The sequence below is a fragment of the Hippocampus zosterae genome, chromosome 7, assembly GCF_025434085.1.
Source record: "Hippocampus zosterae strain Florida chromosome 7, ASM2543408v3, whole genome shotgun sequence".
Lineage (NCBI taxonomy): Eukaryota > Metazoa > Chordata > Actinopteri > Syngnathiformes > Syngnathidae > Hippocampus > Hippocampus zosterae.
Genome location: NC_067457.1, coordinates 23,635,571 through 23,658,051, shown reverse-complemented (window position 1 = coordinate 23,658,051; position 22,481 = coordinate 23,635,571). Strand labels below are relative to the sequence as shown.

Here is a 22,481-nt window from a genome sequence, read left to right as displayed (position 1 = left end):
GTGTATTGGATAAAGGCTGCCTCCAAGTGGTCACCTTAAAGAACACATGACTCACATTGTAAGTACTGAACTGTGTGCTGGAGGAGTCTGGAGTGTTTAAAGCAGTGGTGCCCATTATGCCAATCGTGATTGGCCGGTAGATCGCGGACTGGTCCCAAGTCGATCGCGAGGGGTGTAGAGGAGAGAAAAAAACCCAAACAACCATGTGTGTGTCTTTGTGCATGTTAGTAACATTTTTTTTTTGTACACTGCACCCGAATCATCCTATCAGTCTCATTTTCACAAAAAGTATTTTAAAAATAAAATAAAGCAGGTAAATTTTTAACCTTCGGTGTCGCGTGACCTGCGTCATTCACTCTCTGGGAGAAGTTGCTAACTTGAGGGATGAATTATTTTGTCAATTTTTTTTATTGAATATCTGAATGAACTCGGACCAAAATTCAGTCATGTACCTGTTCCTACAGTCGAAGACCATGACAGGACTCTTTTCATTGCCTCCCTAGTCACTCACCAAGCACACAAGTACATCATCCTTGCCTAAAAACAGCAACAAAGAGCATTCACAGTTTGTTAGTAGGTCAAAGGAACACAATCCAAACACGAGTCTTAAAAAATGTTTAAGGGTTTTTCTTTACATTTTTTTTTTGGTCACCAACAAAATTTGCTTACAAAACATCCCAAAAATAAAATTGTACCTATCTTACCGCATGTCACGCATGCTGCAGTTTGGACCACATGCACAAAAACAAATGAGGACAATCGCTGACAATTACTGTACAAAAAAAAAAAAAAAGGATGAAACGCTGTTAAAGGCAAAGAGGCAGCACTAAAAAAAGACACCCAAGAAAAAATAAGGGTGTTAATTGTAACTGCTGATGCTCCTCCTCCGTGCATGCGTGTCCGAAGGCTGTGCAAAATTCAGAATTGAATTAAAACCGACCCCTAAATTCCAATTCAGTCCTTAAATTTGAGCTTGAATTGGAATTGAGGTGGCAAACTGGCCGCAGAATTGCAACTGAAATTCAAATAGCGGGAAGTAGAATTCAGATTCCATTCAACTGAAAGAAATTCCTGATGCAAAATCAGTGTGTAAGACTATTTATGACATGAATGTTGTACAAATATTATTCTAAGGACTCATGTAGACTTTATTATAATAAAGTGGTAGCACGTTGTATCGGTCTGTCGTGGTAAAGAAAGAGCTGAGCCAGAGGGCTCAGCTCTCAATTTATCCGGTCGATCTGCGTTCCAACCCTCATCTATGGTCACGAGCTATGGGTTGTGACCGAAAGAACGAGATCCCGGATACAAGCGGCCGAAATGGAACGCCTGGGGATCCCCCGGGGAGAGCTGGAAGAAGTAGCTTGAGGGAAGTCTGAGCTTCCCTGCTAACGCTGCTGCCACTGCGACCCGGCCCCGGATAAGCGGTAGAAGATGGATGGATGGGTAGCATTTTTTTTTTATTTTTGTTTTTTTTAAGTCACACTGAAATTCAGAATTTTGCACAGCCCTGGTGTGTGCGTGTGAGATATATGGCTAATCCCGTAAAATGGCAGACGGGAGCACAGCCGAAAGCGTGTGACAAAGACAAGGCGCTACTGTACACAAAAAAAAAAAAAAAAAAAAAAGAGGCTGAGGCAGGGCCTGGTTTTGGACGAGGTGGTCAGTCGGGAGCTCAGTCGCTGGTGACCTGCGTGACCTGCGTTTCTCCCGTTTGACTGGTGGACTGAATGAACATGGGCTGGCTCAAATCCTGACCGGCCGGCACCGTCACCTGCTGGATCTGATACAACTGCTGCATGGCCAGGACACACAGAGGAAGGCGAAACTTAGAAGCAGAAAATTCTGGCTTCAAACACGAAATGGAAAGCCTAACCTTTGCTCCCAAGTCTCACTTGAAACCCTAACCAAAGTTAAATTATTAAACCTGGCCTTATAACTGTAATTCAAGACACTAACTTTGGGTTGAAATTCTAGCACTAACGCTGATTCAAAAACCTAATTTAATACCCTAATGCTGACGACAATACCCAACTTGAAACCTTAACTGGGACTTGAAAACATAATTTGAAAGCGCAAACTGAAAACCTGAATTTGAACCCCTAACCCAGGCTTGAAACCCTCAATTGAATTCTTAGGTTGAAACCCTGACCTAATTTTGAAACTCAAAACCAGACGTGAAATTATAATTTACAACCCGAACACAGATTTAAGACGCAGTCATGAAACCCTAGCAGTGAACTCAGAACTCTAACCTAAAACCCCAACCTAGGCTCGAAAACCGTAACTTGAAACCAATACCCTGACTCCAAACTAATTTCAAACACTCACCACAAACTGAAAGCTGAATTTGAAACCCTAACTTGAAGGCCCAAAACCATCAATTAAAACACTAACCCTGGGGCTTTACATCAGAATTTGGAAACTCCACCCTTGTTTGCACTCCAAACTTCAAACCCTAACCCTGTCTTGGACCCAAAATTTGAAACCTGAACCCTTCCCTTGAGCCAAAAGATGACTTAGTGAGTCATTACCTGTCCGTCGGTGAACTGGTTGAACTGCTGCTGTCCCGGTTGCACTTCGGTCTGTGTGATCTGGAAGCACAAGGACATCGCGGGGTGAGCAGCCAGTCAACATTCAGCGTCGGATCAGAAAGACACAAAACAGCATCTACCTGCTGCGTGTTGGCGAGGGTCTGAATCTGTCCTTGGACCACCTGTGCGCCAGAGACGGGCTGGGCCAGGCGGATGTACTGCAGTTGGCCTGTATTGAGCTGCACCTGAACTCGGTCACCACAGGGGGGAGACAAAGCGTCAATAAGCACAGTGTGGTGGTGATCATGATAAAATAGGAAACCTGCTTCATCGCGATTTGGCATTTGCAAAATGGCAGAATTTTAAATTTCGGAACCTGTCCTCTGTTATTTGCTGAAAAACTCACCTATTTTATGTTTTTATGCTTAGGCCAAAGCAATCAAAATGTTCTTGCCCACATCTGCGTGCCGCTCATGTGTGACGTTGCATCAATTTGTGCTAGCCTATCTTTTAGGCTCATAATATTGGTAAGCCTCATACGAACAACTTAAACTATTCGCTGAAAAATACACCTATGAGTATTTGTATTAGAAAAGCGCAGTGGTGCCTTGAAATAAGAGTTGAATTCGTTCCTTGACCACAATCAGAATTCAAAACATTTGTATCTCAAGAGGCATCCTTCCTCATCGAAATTAAATGAATGGTAATGCCACACATTCCGTTCTGACCTGGCCACAAAATTTCAGGAAGCTGCAATACTAGTGGTCGTTCTTCGCAGAGGATAAAGAAGATATGGCAAGACTAGTGTTCTATTATCTGTCTGTACCACCCTCCGTTTGTGTCCTAATATTTTTGACAAGGTTACAACACTGCATTAGCAACGCTATTGCTTAACTGGTCTCCTGTGTTTTTGCATTGTTTGTTAGTATGACGCTAAGCAGACTTTCTTCATATAAAGCAATGTGGTTGTTTCAAATACACAAGGAGTAAATCCCCCTTTTTTTCATGTTTATCCGATTCCTAAGGCTGAAGGTAAGTTACGTTCAAGACTTTTTCCCATTCCATTTCAACTTAACACTGGTTCCCAAAACATGGTCCGAATGAGAGCTTCTACGGACGCCCGAGGTATTTCCTCACCGGAATCTGCTGGATCTCGCCCGTGTTGGTGATGATTTGCTGCATGACCTGCATGGTCTGGCCCTGGGCCTGGGCCGTCGGTGCCTGACCCCCCGCCGCCTGCACAATTTGCACCTGCTGGTCACCCACCTGCATGGCCACGGGAGCGCTCTGGGGAGAGACAGACACAAAAAGGTCGATTAAGGTGTGCGGGGCGGGGGAACAGGAAGGGGACATAGGAGGCGACTTTTTTTTAGGCTGAACCAGGAGAGGGCGCACGGATGCAGGCCAGATGGAGCAGATAAATAAGTGCATGTTGTGTTTACCGTGATGGGCGTGTTCTGTGATTGCACCTGCACTTGCTGTAACTGCTGCATGGTGGCCCCCTGAAGCATCTGACGGCCCATGAGGAGGAGGACGAACAAAAAAAGCAAAGCCAAAGGAACGAAAAGGGGACGATGAGAAAACGGGAGAGAAAGGCAAAGTGAGAAGGGCGGCAACATGTTTTGGGTGGCACAATGTGAAGCAAAAGCAAAACTCAAAATCAAAATGATCAAAGCCTCAGCATGAAAAATAGCAGGAATGGCGGGGAAAGCTTCGCACAGAGGAAGACACACACAAGGACTAGGATGAAATGTTTCTTGACGATGCATACTACGTCCTCCTCCTCCTTCTCATGGTTTCTCAGGAGGACAGACAAGTGCTAAGCTCGGCTCTCCAATAACACTGAGGAGGCCGTCTGCGTTGTCACACACACATGGGCACAACATAACGGAGGCCTGCATTTTTCAAAGTACAACAAAAAAATGCTCATGCTAAGAACAAGCCTAACAATAATATGAATTTAAATCCTAATTTAGAACACCAACCTGAAACCTGAAGCCTAACTCTTGCCCAAAACACTAACTCTGGACTGAAACCATTATTTTGAAAAACTACCCTTATGTAAAACCTGCAACCCTTCTTGAAAAACCTTACGCTGGCTTCAAACCGCAAGCCCTACTTCGAAATCCCAACTCAAAACTGTAATCTTGACTGGAAACCCTACTTTGAAACTCCATTTTGATCCCGAACTTAAAAGCTTAACCCCGTCTTCAAACCTCACTTTGACAACCCTTACCCTGATATCACCTCCAAACAGTCTCGTAAAATCTTGGCTTGAAATCCCAGTTTGGTACCTTAACCCTAATTTATCAGCCTTACCCTGATTTTAAACTTTAGTTCATAAAAATAATTGACAGATTATTAATAGAAACTTGCAGCCCAGCCCTACTTAGACACTCCAATTTAAAACCCTAAGCATGGCTTGGAAAACCTACTTTGAAACCTAACCGTTGTCTGAAACCGAAACCTATTTTGAAATGAGTTCGAAAGGCTAAGAAGACAAAACGCTGCACAGTACGGTCGCGACCGATTGCCAGGCCTATCTTTTGGCACAATTCATCCAGTGTTTGTTCAGCTCAACCGCTTCCTTTTCAGCAATAGTGCCTGCAGTGTGCTCTGGGTGTAGCGCTACCTCATGTCAACAAAGTCAGGTACTTCTGCCTGCTCTCAAACCACAATGAGGATGCCCGGGACCGGCCGGAGCTCGGGGGTTTCTGTCCTCTTTTGTTTTGTCAGTTATCGGTACCTGTCCTTGCTGCGGCTGCGCGATGATGATCTGCCCGGGTTGGATGGTGGCGGCCGTCTGCGCGCCGGCCTGCTGGCCCTGTTGCGCGCCCGGCACCTGCACGGCGCCGGGCTGCTGCGCCAGGGTGAAGAAGTACTGCACCGGCTCTGCCGGGGCCACCGTCTGACGCATCTCCTCCTACACGCGTGGAGACGGCGGCGGAGAGAAGGACGCTGGTCAGCACATTACGTCTCTGTCCAGTGTGTGACTGCAGTGGGGAAAGGTTTGGACTGGAAAGCCGTTACAAGGGCATCATGCTGCTCCAAACCAGGTGGGCGCACTTCTCTTACTAATAAATAATTAGCAGAAAATATGTGAGTATGTTGTAGGAAATGTAAGTACAATATACCACTGCTGTTCTTATTACCGTATTTTCCGGATTATAAATCTAACCAGCCATAAAATGCATAATAAAGAAGAAAAAAAAGTCGCAATGGAATATAAGTTGCATTTTTGGGGGAAATTGATTTGATAAATTCCAACACCAAGAACAGACATGTCATCTTGAAAGGCAATTTCAACAACTCTTCCAACTCCGGAGGTAGAAGATGTGGTGTTTCCTCTTCTGGGTCGCTTACATCAGACTCGTCGTCGATTTATCAACAAAGGGCTATAGAGCGCCCTCTTGTGGTTAATGTGAAATCAACACGTGAAGTGATATAATAATGTCTTAATAATTTCACTCATAAGTCTCCGCAGAGTATAAATCGCAACCCTGGACAAACTATGGAAAAAACACTGCGACCTATGGTCCGGAAAATACCGTAGATATGGACTATTCGAGCATTACAGCAAGAGCACAAGGTAAGTTTCTCTCCACATAGCTGAGAAGTGGTTCCAAAAACAAAGAAATAGGTCTACTGTGAGACACGTGCATGACAGCTCACGAAATGAAGAGCATGAATGCAGGACAAAGTTAACTGTAAACTTGTTTTTATAGCTTGAAGCAAAGTGTCCTACAACTAACTGCATCCTTTCATTAATGTGAGAGCTCCCCTCGCCAGTTACTCAGTCAAACTGCCACCTTACACAATTGAAAGACAACAACTTGAAATACGCTTCCAGGGAGTGTGTTGGGTGTAAATCCAGCCAGTGAGGCACCCAGAAGCAAAAACGCACCGAGTGGATGCTGACCCCCGTGTCCTGGCCGTCACAAGGAGCGTAAACACCCCTCTCCCAGCTCCTATGACAGCACAGCTGAGAGTGTAGGATGTTTACACGCCCAGAGATGCAAAGAGCTAGCACGTCCGTCTTCTCGTCAGGCGTTTGGAAAAGCCCCACCCCCCAAAAGAAAGGTTGCCACGGGAGCCGTCGCGGGACGCCAGGAGCAATAAGACGCTGCAAACATCCGACTGAAAGCCCTTGCTGCTCCGACCGATAGCTTCCAGTCAAGGATGTTTACAGCACCTCCATGTTGCCAATGAGAGGGAACGGCGGATGACAAGCCTAGACGAAATAAAATAAATAAAGATAACGCACTACTACCTGTCGCTTCGGGGGCTTCAGGTCATCTCGGGGGACAATGTCAATGAGGAAGTCAAACTGGTCGAACTTGGTAATCGCCATGGCGATGTCGTTGCGCTGTGAACGTGGAAAAAAATGTGAGTTTTTCATTGTTCTCAAAACTAAAAACTACTTTTAAAATTTGTTTTCATAGATGGCAGGTTTATAATAGTTCATTTTCCATTTAAAAAAACAAACAAAAAACAAGTAGCAATAAATATCGTGTTTCCCAATCCCCAAATGACTTCCTTCTTCGGTACGGGTTTTCGTTTTTATGAACAAAAAATGCTTTTTCAATTTTCATCTTATTCTGTTAATTTTCCTTCATTAATAACTTTGGAAAACAATCGCTATCGTGTTGGAAACGTGGTTAAAAATAGCAATGACAAAAAAAAAATCTCGATCTCGATCTACTTAGCTGTCCGACACGAGATGTTAGTGGAAGTGCAAGTCGACAAAGCCATAAATCAGAGTGAAGAAATCTAACTGTCCTGAGAAAGAAAGTACTTTCTGATGATTCGGCCCAACTTGATTCAAACTCTCCTCGGTTCCCAAACATCTCTTCCTATTTCCACAGCTGAGAGTCGCTGCTGCTGCCTCTGTGGAATTTTCCACAGGATATTGGCTGTCAGCACCCCCCCCCCCCCCTCCGCCCCACCCCACACCCATTGTGACCCTCCCAGCACTAGGGGAGCTATTTATAGTCACTTGATTAATATCTAGCCACACCGGGTCACACATCTACACATGTTCCATTGAAGTGTTGCCGTGGTGAACCCGGACACTGCGCTGTGTGTACGGGAAATTCTGGGGCAATTTTAAAGGAAAGCGTTTAATGTCTGGAGTCGAAAAGACAATCAGACCAGCAGTTTTGAGCCACAGCGCCATCTCGTGCTGGTTGTGCAGACTATTACGGCTTTGCATTTCCTTCACCGCCCAAGGTGTGCTGTGGTAGCCATGACTTAAATGGACTTATCACTAAAAGTGACCTTTACATCATTTGACCTTGCTTTTATTGAGTTTCCCTTCAAAACAACGGAGAAGAACGTCGGGGAAAGAAAAAAAGGCAGGACTTCCAAAGTAGGTCTTGAGTTTTAGACTTTCCAGCCCTTTGCTGATGAACGTGATAACGGCATACCTGCATCACATCACACATTCAAAAACACACGCGCGCGCACACACAGACTCGCTAATCTCCGCGAGGTATGTGAATGGATAAAGAGGACTTAGGGGCTTTCATGTTCTGCTTCACAATTTTCCCTTCTTAACATCCCGGTGAGATGAGCTCTGAACCAAACTTCCCAACTGTTCCCATCCACCGCTTGTTGCCCTTTAGCACTACTACCACCACCACCTCTGTCTCCCCCCCCTTTTGTGCCGTTCCCAGAGTCCGGCTTCTTCAACTTTGTGCCCAAATGGCAGCGTGGGGCGTTCAAAAAGTGGGTCAGTGGCTCCCGATTGGCTTTCAGAGTCAGTGGAGGGAGAGAGAAGTGAAGGCAGGGTCATTCCTCGGGGGGTGGGGGGGGGGGGGGGGGGGGGCTGGAATGAGGGCCCCTTTTGCTTGTACGCACCCAGTGCACTGTCACAGGCCCACAGTGAACCACATCAAAGGCAATGGAGGCTTCTTTTATGCAAAGGAAAGCTGAACGTGGTACATGATGGAATGGGAGAAAGAATTACATTCTGGACTACTACAACTGACCTGTAGGGTGCGTCGCTTGTTGTCCTCCGTGTGGATCCATGCTCTGAGGGTGAGCTCCGTGATGAAGATCTGCGCCGCCTTGGCAAACAGCACCGGTGCCTCGGCACTGATCATCTGCACAGTTAGTTTGGGGGAGGGACAATAGTGAGTTAACTGGCCAATTTAACGCTGTTGCTAACCAAAACAGCAGCACCCACCCGACACAAAAACAAGAACTCTGTGTGTTGAACGTGCTGGTACTGATCTGTTTTTGTGCCGGGTGGGTGCTGCTGTTTTGGTTAGCAACAGAGTTCAATTGGCCAGTTGAGTGAGTTAACTCATTCAGTACCAGCCAATTCTAGACCAAGTCCGAAAAGACGTTTAGAAACGTCTTTGGGAGTGAATGAGTTTTAACGATTGATGAATAGACTCGACTTCCTCGATGCCATCATTCACAAAAGGGCCGTGAAGAGTTAACTGCCCCGTTGCTAGCCAAAACAACAGCCCTTACCAGGCAAGTAAATAGTCTGCAATTCGCCACTCGGCTTGCACATGTTCGAGTCTGTTTTGTGCCAGTTTGTGTTTGTGTCGCTGGGTAGCTCTGCTGCTAATGTGAGCAGCTAAAGGCGATAAAGACAGTTCGAGCCGCTGTATTGTGGCTCCCAGAAGGGTCTCGTTGTCCTCACGTACACGCCAATGATCTCTTGATCTCTTTACTGCATTTAAGCCGCCTCTTAACAGGAGAGGACGGTGCTCTTGACACGAGACGGGTTGCGACCCGCTAGCGGTCCGAGCCGATAATCTGGCGGTAACGAGCGAAATAAATCGCCAGCCACTTGGCATGTTCCCCTCGCTGGGGAAGAACTCTAGTGTCGCTTCTGCTCTTTTACCTTCACATCCTCATCCAGCTTCATGATTTTCTTGATTCGAGCCAGAGGCAACTCCTGCACGCGGAAGTCCTTCTGGAACCAAAAAAACGGGTTTAGCGAGTGAAAAAAGCAACCACGTAGCGAGCGTCAAAAACTTGTGAGTTACTGCGAACACACCACAGTCAGGTTCCGGATCTCCTCCATGACGCGAGGCCAGAAGGACTGAAGAGTCTGCTGGGCATCGCTGCTGCCGGCGCCAAACGAATCCGCGGACATGATCTGCAAAGCTGCATGGAGAGATAACATTTGCAAGTGCAGTTCAGTTTCCATTCGTAGCAAGCTTGTTCGCACCTTTTAGCAACCGGAGCAGTTGGGCAAGTACCGTGTACAAAATGTCTGATAACAGATATTGCTGCACATCAACTTCCAGTCATCCAACCACCCCGATTTCCGCACTGCTCGGGAACTACGGTGTGACTACTCGCTGCTACACTACCTTGTGCTCAATCAGATCAGATAGCAGCTAGCTAGCTAGCAGCACTAATACTTCCATTATGATTGTTACAGGAAAATTGATACTGCAATATATACAGTTAGCTTCCAGGAGTTCAATTTAGACCAAAGGTGTTAAATCGACAGGTAACTTTGCGACTCCGTTCCACATTGGTGTTCCTTTTCCGAACATTTCTGGAAAATTGGCAAACATAGCCACATAAGTAGACACGGTATCTTTTTTCAAGCCAGACTGGGTGCCAGATGTTAAAACTTCGCATCCCTGCCCCGTCTTCTCAGCATTTACTTTGACACAGCCTTGGTTGCAACACCCGGACGCAACAACTTGGCAGGTTGACACCCCCCACCCCCACACCCAATCCCAAGTCCCGAACAACGACCCCAAGAATAAGTCAGCATTGACGGGCGGTGTAAAAGGGGCTGAGGCTTATCATCACCTTGTAATTGAGCACCTCGTGTCAAGATGACAAATGTCCTCAATTGCCGTTTACGGCGTGGCCTTCCTCTCGGCTGAACTCGTGTGTTGCCACGCTATTAAAGTAGAGGACGCCGCCATCTCGCCAACATGCCTCCCCCGCGCTGGAAACATTCTAAAACCGTGTCGGCCCAGAATGAACCGAAGCGCTCAGTGGCTTATTATAACACAATGCGTGGCATCGTTTAAGCAGGTATGTCGAACACAACGGGGTCATATTCCATCACACACTATTATTATCGTCTTCGTTTGAAAAGTAAGGTCTGATTGGACTTCTATTCTGGTTCTGCCGGGGACGTCATCATCTTCCACATAGCTGGAGCTCCTCCCCTGGCATGTTTTGGAGCTGTGCCACTGTGTTCAGTCACAAAGAAACCAAGTAACATGTAGAAGAGAGCTGCTAGCTAAGGAGGAAGCCGAAGGATAGACTTTGGGGGGTGCGGGGGGTCTAAAAGAGGATCCAGCAGGTTACTATGGCATGCCAGGAATCTGCTGTGGGGGGCGAATACGGGGCGGCAAGTCTGGGCAAGCACAGCTACAGAGTGTCTGGATTGTGGTCTCGCGCTGAAGAGATGTGAGGGCCGTTTGCCCGAGTTAGTGCCATAGCGCCACAGGTGTTCACACGAGACCGGTCGGCACAACGCCGCACCCGGTGAGCGATGTACAGGAAGACATGCCAGGTAGACTACAATTGCTGGAGAACAGAACTCTGCCAAAAGGCCAAGAGTGGTATTACTACATTAGACTCGTCTAAATTAGCAGCAAGTGTAATACTCGAAACGAGCAGAAACAGGCGCAGGAACAACAATTAGACCTCTGATATCATGTCCATGAACTTGTAGGATTGTATAGTCACGGTGAGCAGAAATATATGTGACGCAGCGTCAATCTGGTGGGTCACTGCCGCATCAGAAGCCAACAACAAAATACCAATGATATTTTGTCAACTGCACCAAAACTCATTGACAACATTTCCTGATTCTGTTAAAAATGCAACAAACTTAACAGCAGTGATTAGAAGTACGATTTTTTTTTCCAGGAATATTTCTTTAATCGCCACTAAAATGTTTTGGGCTCATTCTTCGCTCTTCTGCCTTCGGGAATGTCCGGAGAATACAATTTGATGCTTTTGCATCATCTTGTTAAATACAACGACAGGCTAATCTAAACATATGATTTAAACAAGCAAAAAAAAAAAAAAAGAGACTGAAAAGTGAAAAATTTATCCCAAATTTGGCACTAAAATGTCTTCAGAGATGAGATTTGTCTAACACTGCTATCAAAACGCCCATCCCTACTTTTTACATCAACTATATGCAAACAGACCCAAAAAATGGTTACTTTCTAAAACAAGATAAATGACTGAATAATCATCATCATCGGAATAAGTGTAGAAAACTGAAAGCGATTCCTTGATCGGCAGCAAAACGTTTTCGGGCCAAGGTGACCGATGACAGCCGACTTCCTCTCTTGACTGTCACGGGCGCGGGTGAACGTCGCCGCAGACCTAAATGAATGCGACAGAGAGGCCGCTGTGGCGATCAATGGTGTCGCTTGTAGCTGCCATGACAGTCAAGTGATTGACCTTGACAATAGCCCGCCGCCGCCGCACGCGCTTGCCCGCTCCACTTCGAGCTCGATTGAAACAGGGGGCGGCGAACCCCGCTGATCCTCGCCGACGTCTTCCGGCATCCGGGGTTCCGACAGCAACAAGGCAAGAGAAGTGTTTGTTTGTCCCAGGGGAGGCGGTTAAATCAGCAACCGGTCCCGTGGTGACTCTGAACAAGATGGCCTTGTCCCTGAGCGCGCCTGCCAGGCGGGGCGAGTCGCTCTCCCTCGCCCGAACCTGAACAATTGAACGCATTAGCGTCGGGAGTTCGACTTGAACGTAATGGCAACGGCGCGGCGGGGAAATAAAAAGCAAGCGGTTCAGGACTTTCACTTTCTTGATCGCACCCGATTGCTGAGTCGATGTGTACTTTGATTTAAATACACAGGCGGGTCACTGATAAGGAAAATAAATGAGTACAAACGAGTGACAGGGAAGTTTGTGTCGACAAGGTGCTCATCATTGCGTTCTAGTCAAAGAGTATGTGCCTTGGCTCAAAATAGGTTGGGAAACACGGCATTAAAATCGACTTTACTTCAGTGACGTCCCACAAATAGAAGATGTGAGGCATAAAACGGTCGGGAAGGCGATGATTGCTTTCGACACGAAGACAAGTGAGAGTCGGGTGTCAAATTTCTCGCCTCTTTTTTTTTTTTTCACTCTGGAGAACCCAAGAACCGTTTTCTTCTTTGGAAGCATTTACATTAAATGCTTGCTATGTGTTCACTGAACACCAAAATATATATTTTTTTTCAAATATTTAATGCTTTAATCGTAATTTAGGCTTCGGCCCGAATTTGACCCTTTGGGATTTACAGTAAGTGTAGCATTTGAGTAGCAGAATTTATAGGGGTCAAATATGACCCCGTGGGTTCTCAGGGTTAAACAGAGCATTAATATGGGGGGGAAAGGCGATTAAAATGATTCATGTGTATGAAACGAACATGTTTTTTTACAGATTTTTCACACATTTGTCGCTGTTCAGTATAAACTAGGGTTGAACGACTTCTTTTTTTTTTTTTAGAAGATGACAAATGTGATGAGTGAGTTGATTCAGTGATGTCATTGACTTCAAGCATCGAAGAAGCATCGCAGAAGAAAAAAAAAAAAATCAACCCCAAACTGTGTTCAAATGTTTTGAGTAACTTTTCCGAGATTGCTTCATCTCAGTGCGGTTCATCCCAAACAGCACAAGCAAAAAAAAGGAGGGAAACTGCGTTTGGTTTCGTCTTCCCTGCAGCACTGCCATCATCGCCCTTTCGGGTGGACAGAAGCCGCGGTGTCAAATTTCCGGGCCGCTGACGTTTACCTCAACCTTTACGACTTTCACCTGACACCACTCGTTGAGGAAAGTCAACGCCGCCGCGCTGAATCAGCAGCAGCGCTAACGTTGCTCTCGAGTGGCACCTCGCTCGTCTCTTTCCGCCGTCTCATTCCTGCCTGTAGTTTTTTTTTCCCCGCCTCGCCAAACGCTAGATAACGGCAGCTAGCCGTACGCCGCCTGCTGTACTCTTTAAAAAGAGGAGTGTAATCAGGTGTAAAAATAAGTTGCTCTTGGGGTAAGGGAAATGCTTTGCGGCTAATTGGCTTCCTAATGAGCTGATGAGCGTTTGAATGGCCTTCTTTTTTCTTTTCTTTCTTTCTTTTTTTTTTTTGCAGAGAGGACTGGTAAGGTTGTCAGAATGCGAGTGCGCGCGTGACAGCTACAGGACACTGACGACATGATGAGCCTTACACACAAGTCTGTCCCCTGCTTTGATCGCGGCTATGATACAAACCACTCAAGGTGGAAAAATTCCGCGTTTACTTCAGCACTGTTCCTAAAATTCTGGGACTGAAGAGTGATACGTGGAGAAAAAAAAATGTCATTGCCAATTTTGCATGCACGGCATAAAATTCGAAACGGTGAAATGATTAGAGTACAAGGAACATATACATTTTTTGGCTGTATCGGCCCGATACACATACCTAGTATCAATCATCGCCCATTTCTAATTTCAATGGCAGACAACAAAAAGCTGTAAAAGTTTTCGGTTTAACAGCTACGGTATGATTGGTTATGGACAAGGGAGCCTTTTTTTTTTTTTTGCTTGAGTAACTTTTCCCAAGATTTTGGCACATATTTTCTTGCAACGCTGTTTCGTATAAATGGCGCAGGCAAGAAAAAAAGAATTAAACATTTAACATGTATAAAAACGTTTTAAAAAGTTGCAGGGAGGATGCCCCCGCCCCCCCCTTTTTTTAATTAATCAAAAACACAGCTCATACTACTGATGGAAACATTGTAGTGTTTTTTTAAATGTGGTATATGTTGACAAATAAAACCGTCTTGTGCCCGTGTTAAAAATAACATTTTTGAATACATTTTCAGCCTTCTGCGCGATGGCAAATCAATAGTTTAGTTATATGGAATAGAACACGTTACGTTTTTGTTCTTTTTTTTAAGTACAAGACGCTGTACCTAACTGGCTTTGTGTACCAAAGGTCCATGTTTTTGAAGCCAGGACAACTAAAGTTGTCATAAGCTAAGTAATAACTGTCAGCCCGACCTGCAGCACAACAATCGGGGCGTGACGATGTCATCCAGTGTTTAATTTTTCGATCTGAATAACTCGTGTGAAAACTGCCGACGTGCGAGCCAAATGTGTGATCTGCAATGAAAATAGCCGCATTTTACAGTGACAACAAGGTCTGACGAAAGAGGGACGGCTTCCTTCCTCCCGCGCCGCGACCTCGAGTCGACCTTCCTGATGGCGACTCGTGAAATGAGTGAAGATCGGGAGGGCTATGTCGGCGTCTTAGCTTTGGGCTAAAAGCTACCATCTTTGGCAAATGATGTTGACCTTGAAAGAGTCATTTACAAATAGAGGAGCCGATCCAACATGCGAGGTCAATCATCTACTACGAAAGAAAAACATGTTCCCATGAGGCCTTTTACAGATTAACTACGACATCCTGCATGGGATCTGGGTTATTTTAGGACACAAAATGATCTATTTTCAAACTTTGCTCTTGCTCCTGCATTGGAGAAAAACTCCAGGAAGTGCTTGTCACTGCTTTGTCAAGGTCATTTGGCAGAGGAGAACGTGACGAGGGAGGGTGGAGGGAGGGAGAGCAACGGGACGGGGGTGGTATGGGTGAGGTGGTGCAGGTTTTGCACTGCAGCACCGGAGTGAACCCAGACTGGTATTTGTTAGCACGCAGCTAGCACAATCGAGTCTCGCTCAATTGGAGCTTTCACTTCCTCCACATACTTCCTCACATTCTTGTGACCTTCATCTCATGTGAGACCTCTGAGGAGGAGGAGGAGGAAGGAGGAGGGCTGACGCTACCTGCCAAGGGCAAAGGGACGCGGCACCAGCACTGACCTTAGCGTTGCGGTCCACCGCGGTTGCCGCAAATCTCCACATCCAAAACCCTGAGATTTGAGGATTCAACTTAGGAGGGGTTATTTTTAGTCTTCCTCGCTGTTGTCAGAAAAAAAAAACAGTGGAAACTTTCAACAAGGGCGGGAGAACAGAAAGAGAGCGAGAGTGACAGAGAGCAAGTAAGGAAAAGCGGCGCCCTCCAAAAAGATTCCATCACAAAAGATCAGATCAGACCATTAGCCTGCTCTGCCCCCTACACACACTTTCCACTTTGCTCCTCACCCTCCCTCGGCCCATCTGGAAGGCTGGCAGCATTGGGGGGGGGGGGGGGTAGAGGTCACAGAGACCAGCTGCACCTCCAACCCTGCAGGACCCCCAACCTTTGCGTGTCCCCTTCAAGATGGATGCCGGCGCCGCAGCGTCAGCGGCTCAAGCTAACATGTAAACAAGGACGTCAGGCGACTGGAGGGTCCTGAGAAATCAGCATGACATGGGGAAATATCCCACTGTCAAAAATTGCATGATCCACACCACTTGATGGAACGACAATGAAGGAAGGCAGTAGGACAGCACAGGCGACTTGCAGCTTTTGTCAACTTCTTTCATTTTAGTCTTACAGTGTGTGCATTTCCATCTACCATTTTATTGTAAATGTCCCCATGTTAGCTTTTTCTTCTCCTTATATTTCTGCATTTACGGTATTTGTTATTTTTATATTTGTGTTTCTCTGCTCCAACACCATGCTACATTTGTTTTTCCAGTTTTTCTCTTTTTTTCATATCCTTATTTTTTCCAATATTTCCATCCAATTTTCCTGACATATTCCAAATATTTCTAAATGGCTTTATATTTTTGCCTCATTTGATATTTTCCCCCCAATACTTTTATACTACTTACACATTTGTAACATTCCTGTTTTCTAGTCCTTTTTTGACAACAATATTTTTGTAATGCATGTGCATTTTAGACAACTTCCCTGCCATTTGTGCATTTTTTTAATTACTTGATTAATCAACAAATTAATTAATTGGTTTTGTATTTCCATCAGTGTTCTGCTGTTGAGGGTCACTGGGAGCTAGAGTCCATCACAGCTGACTTTGGGTGAAAGGCCATGGACTATTGATGTAATACATATACGGTATACATATTCAGGTATATCTATCTATCCATATATATATATATATATTAAATAATACTCCTAAAAACACAACAAGTGAGAGCCTGAAGACGAGCAGGCTGCTGCTACAACTCAAGGACACAACTCAGGACAGGACAGGGCAGCCTCTTGACTACAAGAGGTGACTGTCAAAAAGAACAGCTCAAATGAATAAAGATGCCACTTGTCCCCCTTTCAGTCTGAACTGTGTCGTTTCCAGTGGTCGCACTCACCCCGTGCCCTTCATGGTGGATGGTCCGTTCCGTGTTGATGGTGGGGCGAGGGGGGGGGGGGGGCAGGAAGCTGTTTGGAGTCTCCTTGCAGCAAGAACTTCTTTCCAAAAAGGCAGTGTCGCTCCGCCACGGGGTGAAAAAAGAAACTCTCTCGTTTTAATCTTTTACTGAGCTCCCCTTCCGAATTTCCTTTGAAGACTCCGGGCTTAAGAATGGAGGAGGGAAAAAAACTAAACAGGGTTCGAGAGAGCAGTCACAGTCCGACTCCCGACTCAAACCGCTTTGCCTTTAACACTACCCCAGCAATCAATCTAGCCTGCTACGTGACACCCTGGCCCCGCCTCTCCACCAAGGAGAGCGCGCGATACTGCGGCCTCATTGGCTTACCGAGCCTGTCTGTCAAACTCCCACCCCTCTACTCCAGTCCCCGGCCCCCTCTGCGCTGACGGCCAACTTCCTGCTCTAAGTTACCTTGAGCGGCAGCGTTAGGGGTCAGGGGGAAGAAAAAGAGGAAGAGAAAAGCGTTGAAAAGAGAAAAGTGGGGAGGAAGATCTGGTGTGGCGCAGGGGGTGCGAGTTCGTGCCGGGTTGCTTCTTTTGGATTGTCCTCTACAGTGTGACCCCCTCCCACCCCCCCTTCGTCCCTTTGGCTTCCGCTCGCTCCTCCGTATGTGGCTGCGTTCTTATTTACAATGTCAAACTAGACGTCTCCCCGTGGCCCCGCCTCTTACGCCAGCCCAATGGCCAGCAAAGGAGTGACGTAAGTGGTCGCGCTCAGAATTCATTGGCCGGCGCAAGTGCCTGAGCGGTGCCGCCGCATGTTGCATGCGCATGATTTAAAGTACAGGCGCACGCAATACACACACACACACACACCCACACGACACTTTGTCCTTGCTTTCTCATTCATCCTTGCTAGCCGACGCAAGTACAATTGGCACTCATCCAGATAAATGGACAACTTTTATTCATACGAAAAATTTGGGGCGATATTAACGTTTTAAGAATCAGCAAAATTGGGGGGGGGGGGGGGGGCCTTGTACACATGACATTATAAGATGCAGCTAATGACATTCAACCCCCTCTACCCCCACCCCCGCACAACTGGTTGATATTGACTATACACAAAGATCGCTATAAATGAATTCAATTCAGTCGATTGTCAAAACAACTGTTGACTAATTTGATAATCGAACAATTGTCGATTAATTGAATAATTGGCGCACCTCTAAAACATTCAAGCTATTTATTAAAATAAATGTTAAAAAAAAGAAACTTTTTGCGCATTGTAATTTCATGCATTTTATTTCATTGTGAGATTCCTTCCGGTTTGCGGGTCACTCGCGTGCAAAATCGGACAATCGGACATAAATGCACAAAGAAGACGGTCACAACTGAGCAGTTGGCTCCAGTAATATTGGCCATTTTGATGATTGTTGCAGTCTGTCAGAATGTGTTGCTACCACTTGGGTTCAACTATAAGTTGGTTTAAAATTTATATCGCAGCTAAATTTTGTTTTTTGGTGAGTGTTTGCATTAAACTGGTGGATTTTAAATGCTAAGATAGTACAAAATGTGTGAGCATTATCATACTTTAGGCTTGTATATTGTTTTTCGACATACGATAAACACGACTGAGACTAACATATTTAGCGATACTACAGATATAACCGTGAACATTTTGGGGCCCATAATATAATGACGTTATGTTTCTTCTCTATTTCCACTCGACAATTGTCCTAACTCACCACAGCCACATAAAGGATCCAATTAAATCCCAATGAGACGTGAATGAAGATGACGCCAAATAATAATAATAATAATAAAGTCGGAACACACCGCAAGAAAGGGAGGCTAATAAAATCAAAGGCTACTTAGAGTCCTCGGGACATTAATGGACGAAACAAATTACGAGACGTAAGTGTCGAGATTAAAAGTTAATCATAATAATAAAAAAATTAACCTAAGGGCTCCTGAAAGCAACTTGCGGGCATACAATGGTGCCCGTTGTTGGCCGGCGAACACACCTCAAACGCGGAGACCTTCACTTCAGGACAGTGAGGCAAAACGGCGCTCACGAGCACGTTCCATGTTGCTGATCTTAAATCAGCAAAGATCCTCGTAATGACACAGAAAGGATGAAAAAACAAACCAAAAACCCCTGATCACTAACACACAACTTTTCTACTGTGTACAACATGGATAATATTTGTGTAAAATGTATTTTTCTTCCTACAGAATACCGTTGGATGACACTTCGTATGATCATTTGGGTTTTTTTCTTCTAATATTTGATATTTAATGAGTATTTTTGTCTAATATTTTGGTCAAAAGAAATCGTTTTTGGTCTTTTTTTGTTGTTGTTTTGTGACATTTTGTCTATTGTCTCCACTTAATATTTGTGTTATTTTTTGGTATGAGTTTATTATCTGTTGAATATTTTGTATGATTTTCCAAAATGTTGCCGTGATACTTCCTTTCTTTCTGTTGCAATGATTTTACATTACTTTCAATTTTCTTGGTACAATGTCTGTACATTTTAGTCTTACAATTTCCATTCCATATTTACATTTTTTGTTTGATCTCTGGTAATGTTTAGGGAATATATACTATTTTATCAGAATACAGTCTTTTCCTGTCTAAAATGGTGTATTATGCAACCCTATTTTTCTTCCATAAATTTTTCATCCAATGTTTGTGTTCATTTTATTTTGCTTACTTTCAATATTTTGTATTTGAGATACTTTTGTATTTGTTTTCTGTCCTAATATTTTGGATTGCTTTCAATTTTTTGTCTGACATCAGTACATTACCTGTCTGATGTTTTTAATTATTTTACCATATTCAACGTATTTCTCATGCAATATTCATGTGCATTTTTCTAATATTATGTCTGATAATTTCTGCTATTTTTTAATGTTGTCATACGATTTAATTTCCATCCAAAATGTTATACAAGTATTTTTTTGTTTTATATGTGTAGTCTTCATTTAATATTTTTCTAATATTCAGTCTCAGACTTAAATAAAATTCAAGTATTTTTATTTTAATAGTTTTTAAAAATGTTTACATATATTATTTTGTTTGTCAATTGTGTGTATTTTTCATTTAATATGCATATGTATCTTTTCAAATAGCCTGTCTAATATTTTCGCTTCTTATCAATACTGTTTTCTTTTGTTGCAAACCTTTCCTACAGTTTCGATACATCATCTGTGATTGATGTATCGATTGATGTATTTAGTAAAATCTAACTGAAAGATGAAAAACAGGATGAAAGAAACCGAGATGAGTGTGATGTTCCTTTTTTCTATTTGGGTAACCAACTAGTACAGCACAACATGCCCCCCCCCCCCCCCCCAAAAAAAGAAGACACCTGTCAAGGTCACGGCGGACGGCAGACCTTCCCATGACCTGCAGCGGCGACATGTTTGGAGATAAACATGCAGGAGGCAGATTGCACCTTTGGTAAATACACACCATGGAGGCAAAGCTGACTTTCACCTGCTCACTTTCATCACATATTTAGTTAGCCCTAACAACTGCTAACACTCTAATCGTGGGTATTTTTGTTTTTCAATTGATATGTATTTTCAATTTGTGTATTGTCTATTTGGTCATATCTAATGTTTTTGTCTGAATCATGTCTTTTTTCTTATTTTCTATTTCTTATTCCTCACCAAGAATAAGAACTGCAGTTTTATAGTATTTTAGCCTAAAATTTGTCAGGGAAGGGGGGTCATATTATTTCATATAATATATATATATATATATATATACTATATATATAATATATACATATTATCATATATGCTTGTAGCAGACGTGTGCATTTTCAGCATGACGTCTCTGATCCACTAGTGAAAGGACACTTTGATCTTCTCCTCTCATCTATAACTGCTTCAAATAACAAAGTGTATGTATGTATGTACGTATGTATGTATGTATGCAGGAAAAGTGATTCAGATTGCACGACCGTCTGTGTTTTATGTGTTGTTATTTTGACTTCAAGATGGCGCCGCAAGAGTGGCCGCCTTTCCAGCAGCTCCTATATTTTGTTTTTCGACTTCTTCCTTTCCTAACGTTGCTGCTGTGAATTGGGAGTTTCTCCGTTGCTAGAATAATAAAGGATTTCTTATCTTATATCTTGTTGATGTATATGAGAATATATTTTTGTTGCATATATGGATTATTTTTTGTTATATTTTAGTATTTTTCTTTCATATTTCCCAATGCATTATTGTCCCGATATTATTAATTATCCGGGTTTTTTTTTGTTGTTTTGGGGGCGGTGGGGGTATTGCGTTGCTTTTGATCGTCTTGGAGAAACGGTGCACTATTTCTGAAACGAAACGCCCTTAGAAACATTCATCATTCATTCTCTTACTGCAGTTTGTGAAAACGTTATTCCCTATTTTGTTGCATCTTACGTCGTTTTATGAGAAGCACCTTGTACGTAAAGCCACCAGTAACATCATCCTCATGACCTTGCCGTCCCCTTGGTTCGCCAGCATACGTCAAAGCGCTGACGTTTTTCAAACGACGTAGACGTAAAACAAATGTAAAAAAAAGACCTTGGTGGCTACCATAACAAAACGCAACGAATGCAAAAGATGGAAAGCGTGTCTTAAGTTAACCCAAGTGTGGCTAGACTTAAGCTAGCGAAATGTTTTCAACTCGGTTTGGAAACGTTAGCTCAAACAGTAATGCTGAAGCTAACGCCAATGCTGTGAGCTAAGCGTTAATGGTATTTCGTCGCAGCCGCCATCATCAAGTGGGCAGTTAATGAAGCTTGAAGCTTCGCTCTGGTCGGGGCAAGAAAGAGCCCGAACCAATAAAGACAACGTTTGGATGTGTCATTCAGACCAATCAAACCTCGGACTACATTCCACCAATCAAGCTTTCTTGGGGGCCAATGTTGCTTGGTAAAGCAACTGGCGCCATTCGGGCTCAGTCACCAACAGCCCGCTGGGTCGTGCGCTTACTGACGAGGCGAGCCAAAATGGAGGACGTCTGGCGTCGGTTTCCGAGCGGGCCACCCAATAAGCGCCTCACGCAGCGCGGGGAGGGAAATGGCGCCGGTGTTCATCTCGCCCCCAAAACAATCGTCCATTGGTCAAGAACGAACACATGAACACTGGGGAAAAGTCTTACAGCCACCCTCGCACCGCGAGCAACCGTCACGGGGCTGCACGCTCCCTTCATACACGTCACACAAAGAATTTGAGAGTTTTGGTACTCACTTTGTTGATGTCGAAGCGACCACCGGCTCGGCACTATTATTTATTTTATTTAGTTATCCGAAGTGAAACAAGATGGCTGCAGCTTGCACCGGAAGTTGTTTTTCGCGCGATGTGATGACGTCTGTAATTCCGAAAGCCGCCAATATTTAAATAAAGTATAAATAGTATTAAAAGTGTCAACAGGAACGGCTCATGAAAAGGAAAACAATTTATGTGAAAAGTCTTTATGGTTAATACAACTTGAAAATGAAATATCAGTGTTTTTGTGTTTAATAACGGCTCATGAAAAGGAAAACGACGTATGTGAAGTGTTTATAGTCAATACAACTTGAAAATGATTTTTTTTGTGTTTAATAAAATTAGATTTTTATTCTATTTGTAGTTAAAAAATAAAAACTGCAAAAGAAATGTTTGTGTAAAAGGTTTTCATTAACAAGGTGAAACATTTCATAACTAGTTGTTTCAGTTGCCCTATTTTTGTGTCTATTGGACTTAATTTAAAAAAATACTATA

At 44.1% G+C, this 22,481-nt stretch overlaps 1 protein-coding gene across 10 annotated transcripts; it reads right to left on the bottom strand.

The window, feature by feature from the left end:
- Positions 1-606: 606 nt before the first annotated feature.
- nfyc (nuclear transcription factor Y, gamma) lies at positions 607-22,085 on the bottom strand. Of its 10 annotated transcripts, none has more exons than XM_052070655.1 (12): positions 16,727-17,409; positions 15,338-15,436; positions 9,550-9,659; positions 9,394-9,462; positions 8,525-8,638; positions 6,805-6,900; positions 5,281-5,457; positions 3,977-4,045; positions 3,672-3,821; positions 2,675-2,779; positions 2,535-2,594; positions 607-1,795 (listed from the first exon to the last, which is right to left on the bottom strand). In XM_052070655.1, exons 3-12 carry the CDS (start codon positions 9,646-9,648, stop codon positions 1,676-1,678), a joined length of 1,059 nt encoding a protein of 352 aa, XP_051926615.1. In that variant the 5' UTR covers positions 9,649-9,659; positions 15,338-15,436; positions 16,727-17,409; the 3' UTR covers positions 607-1,675. The 10 variants fall into 10 exon arrangements, with proteins under 10 accessions (XP_051926615.1, XP_051926610.1, XP_051926608.1 ...); XM_052070650.1 differs by having other exon boundaries at positions 9,394-9,465; positions 16,727-17,404; XM_052070648.1 differs by lacking the exons at positions 15,338-15,436; positions 16,727-17,409 and adding an exon at positions 21,969-22,085 and having other exon boundaries at positions 9,394-9,465.
- Between the last annotated feature and the right edge of the window lie 396 nt (positions 22,086-22,481).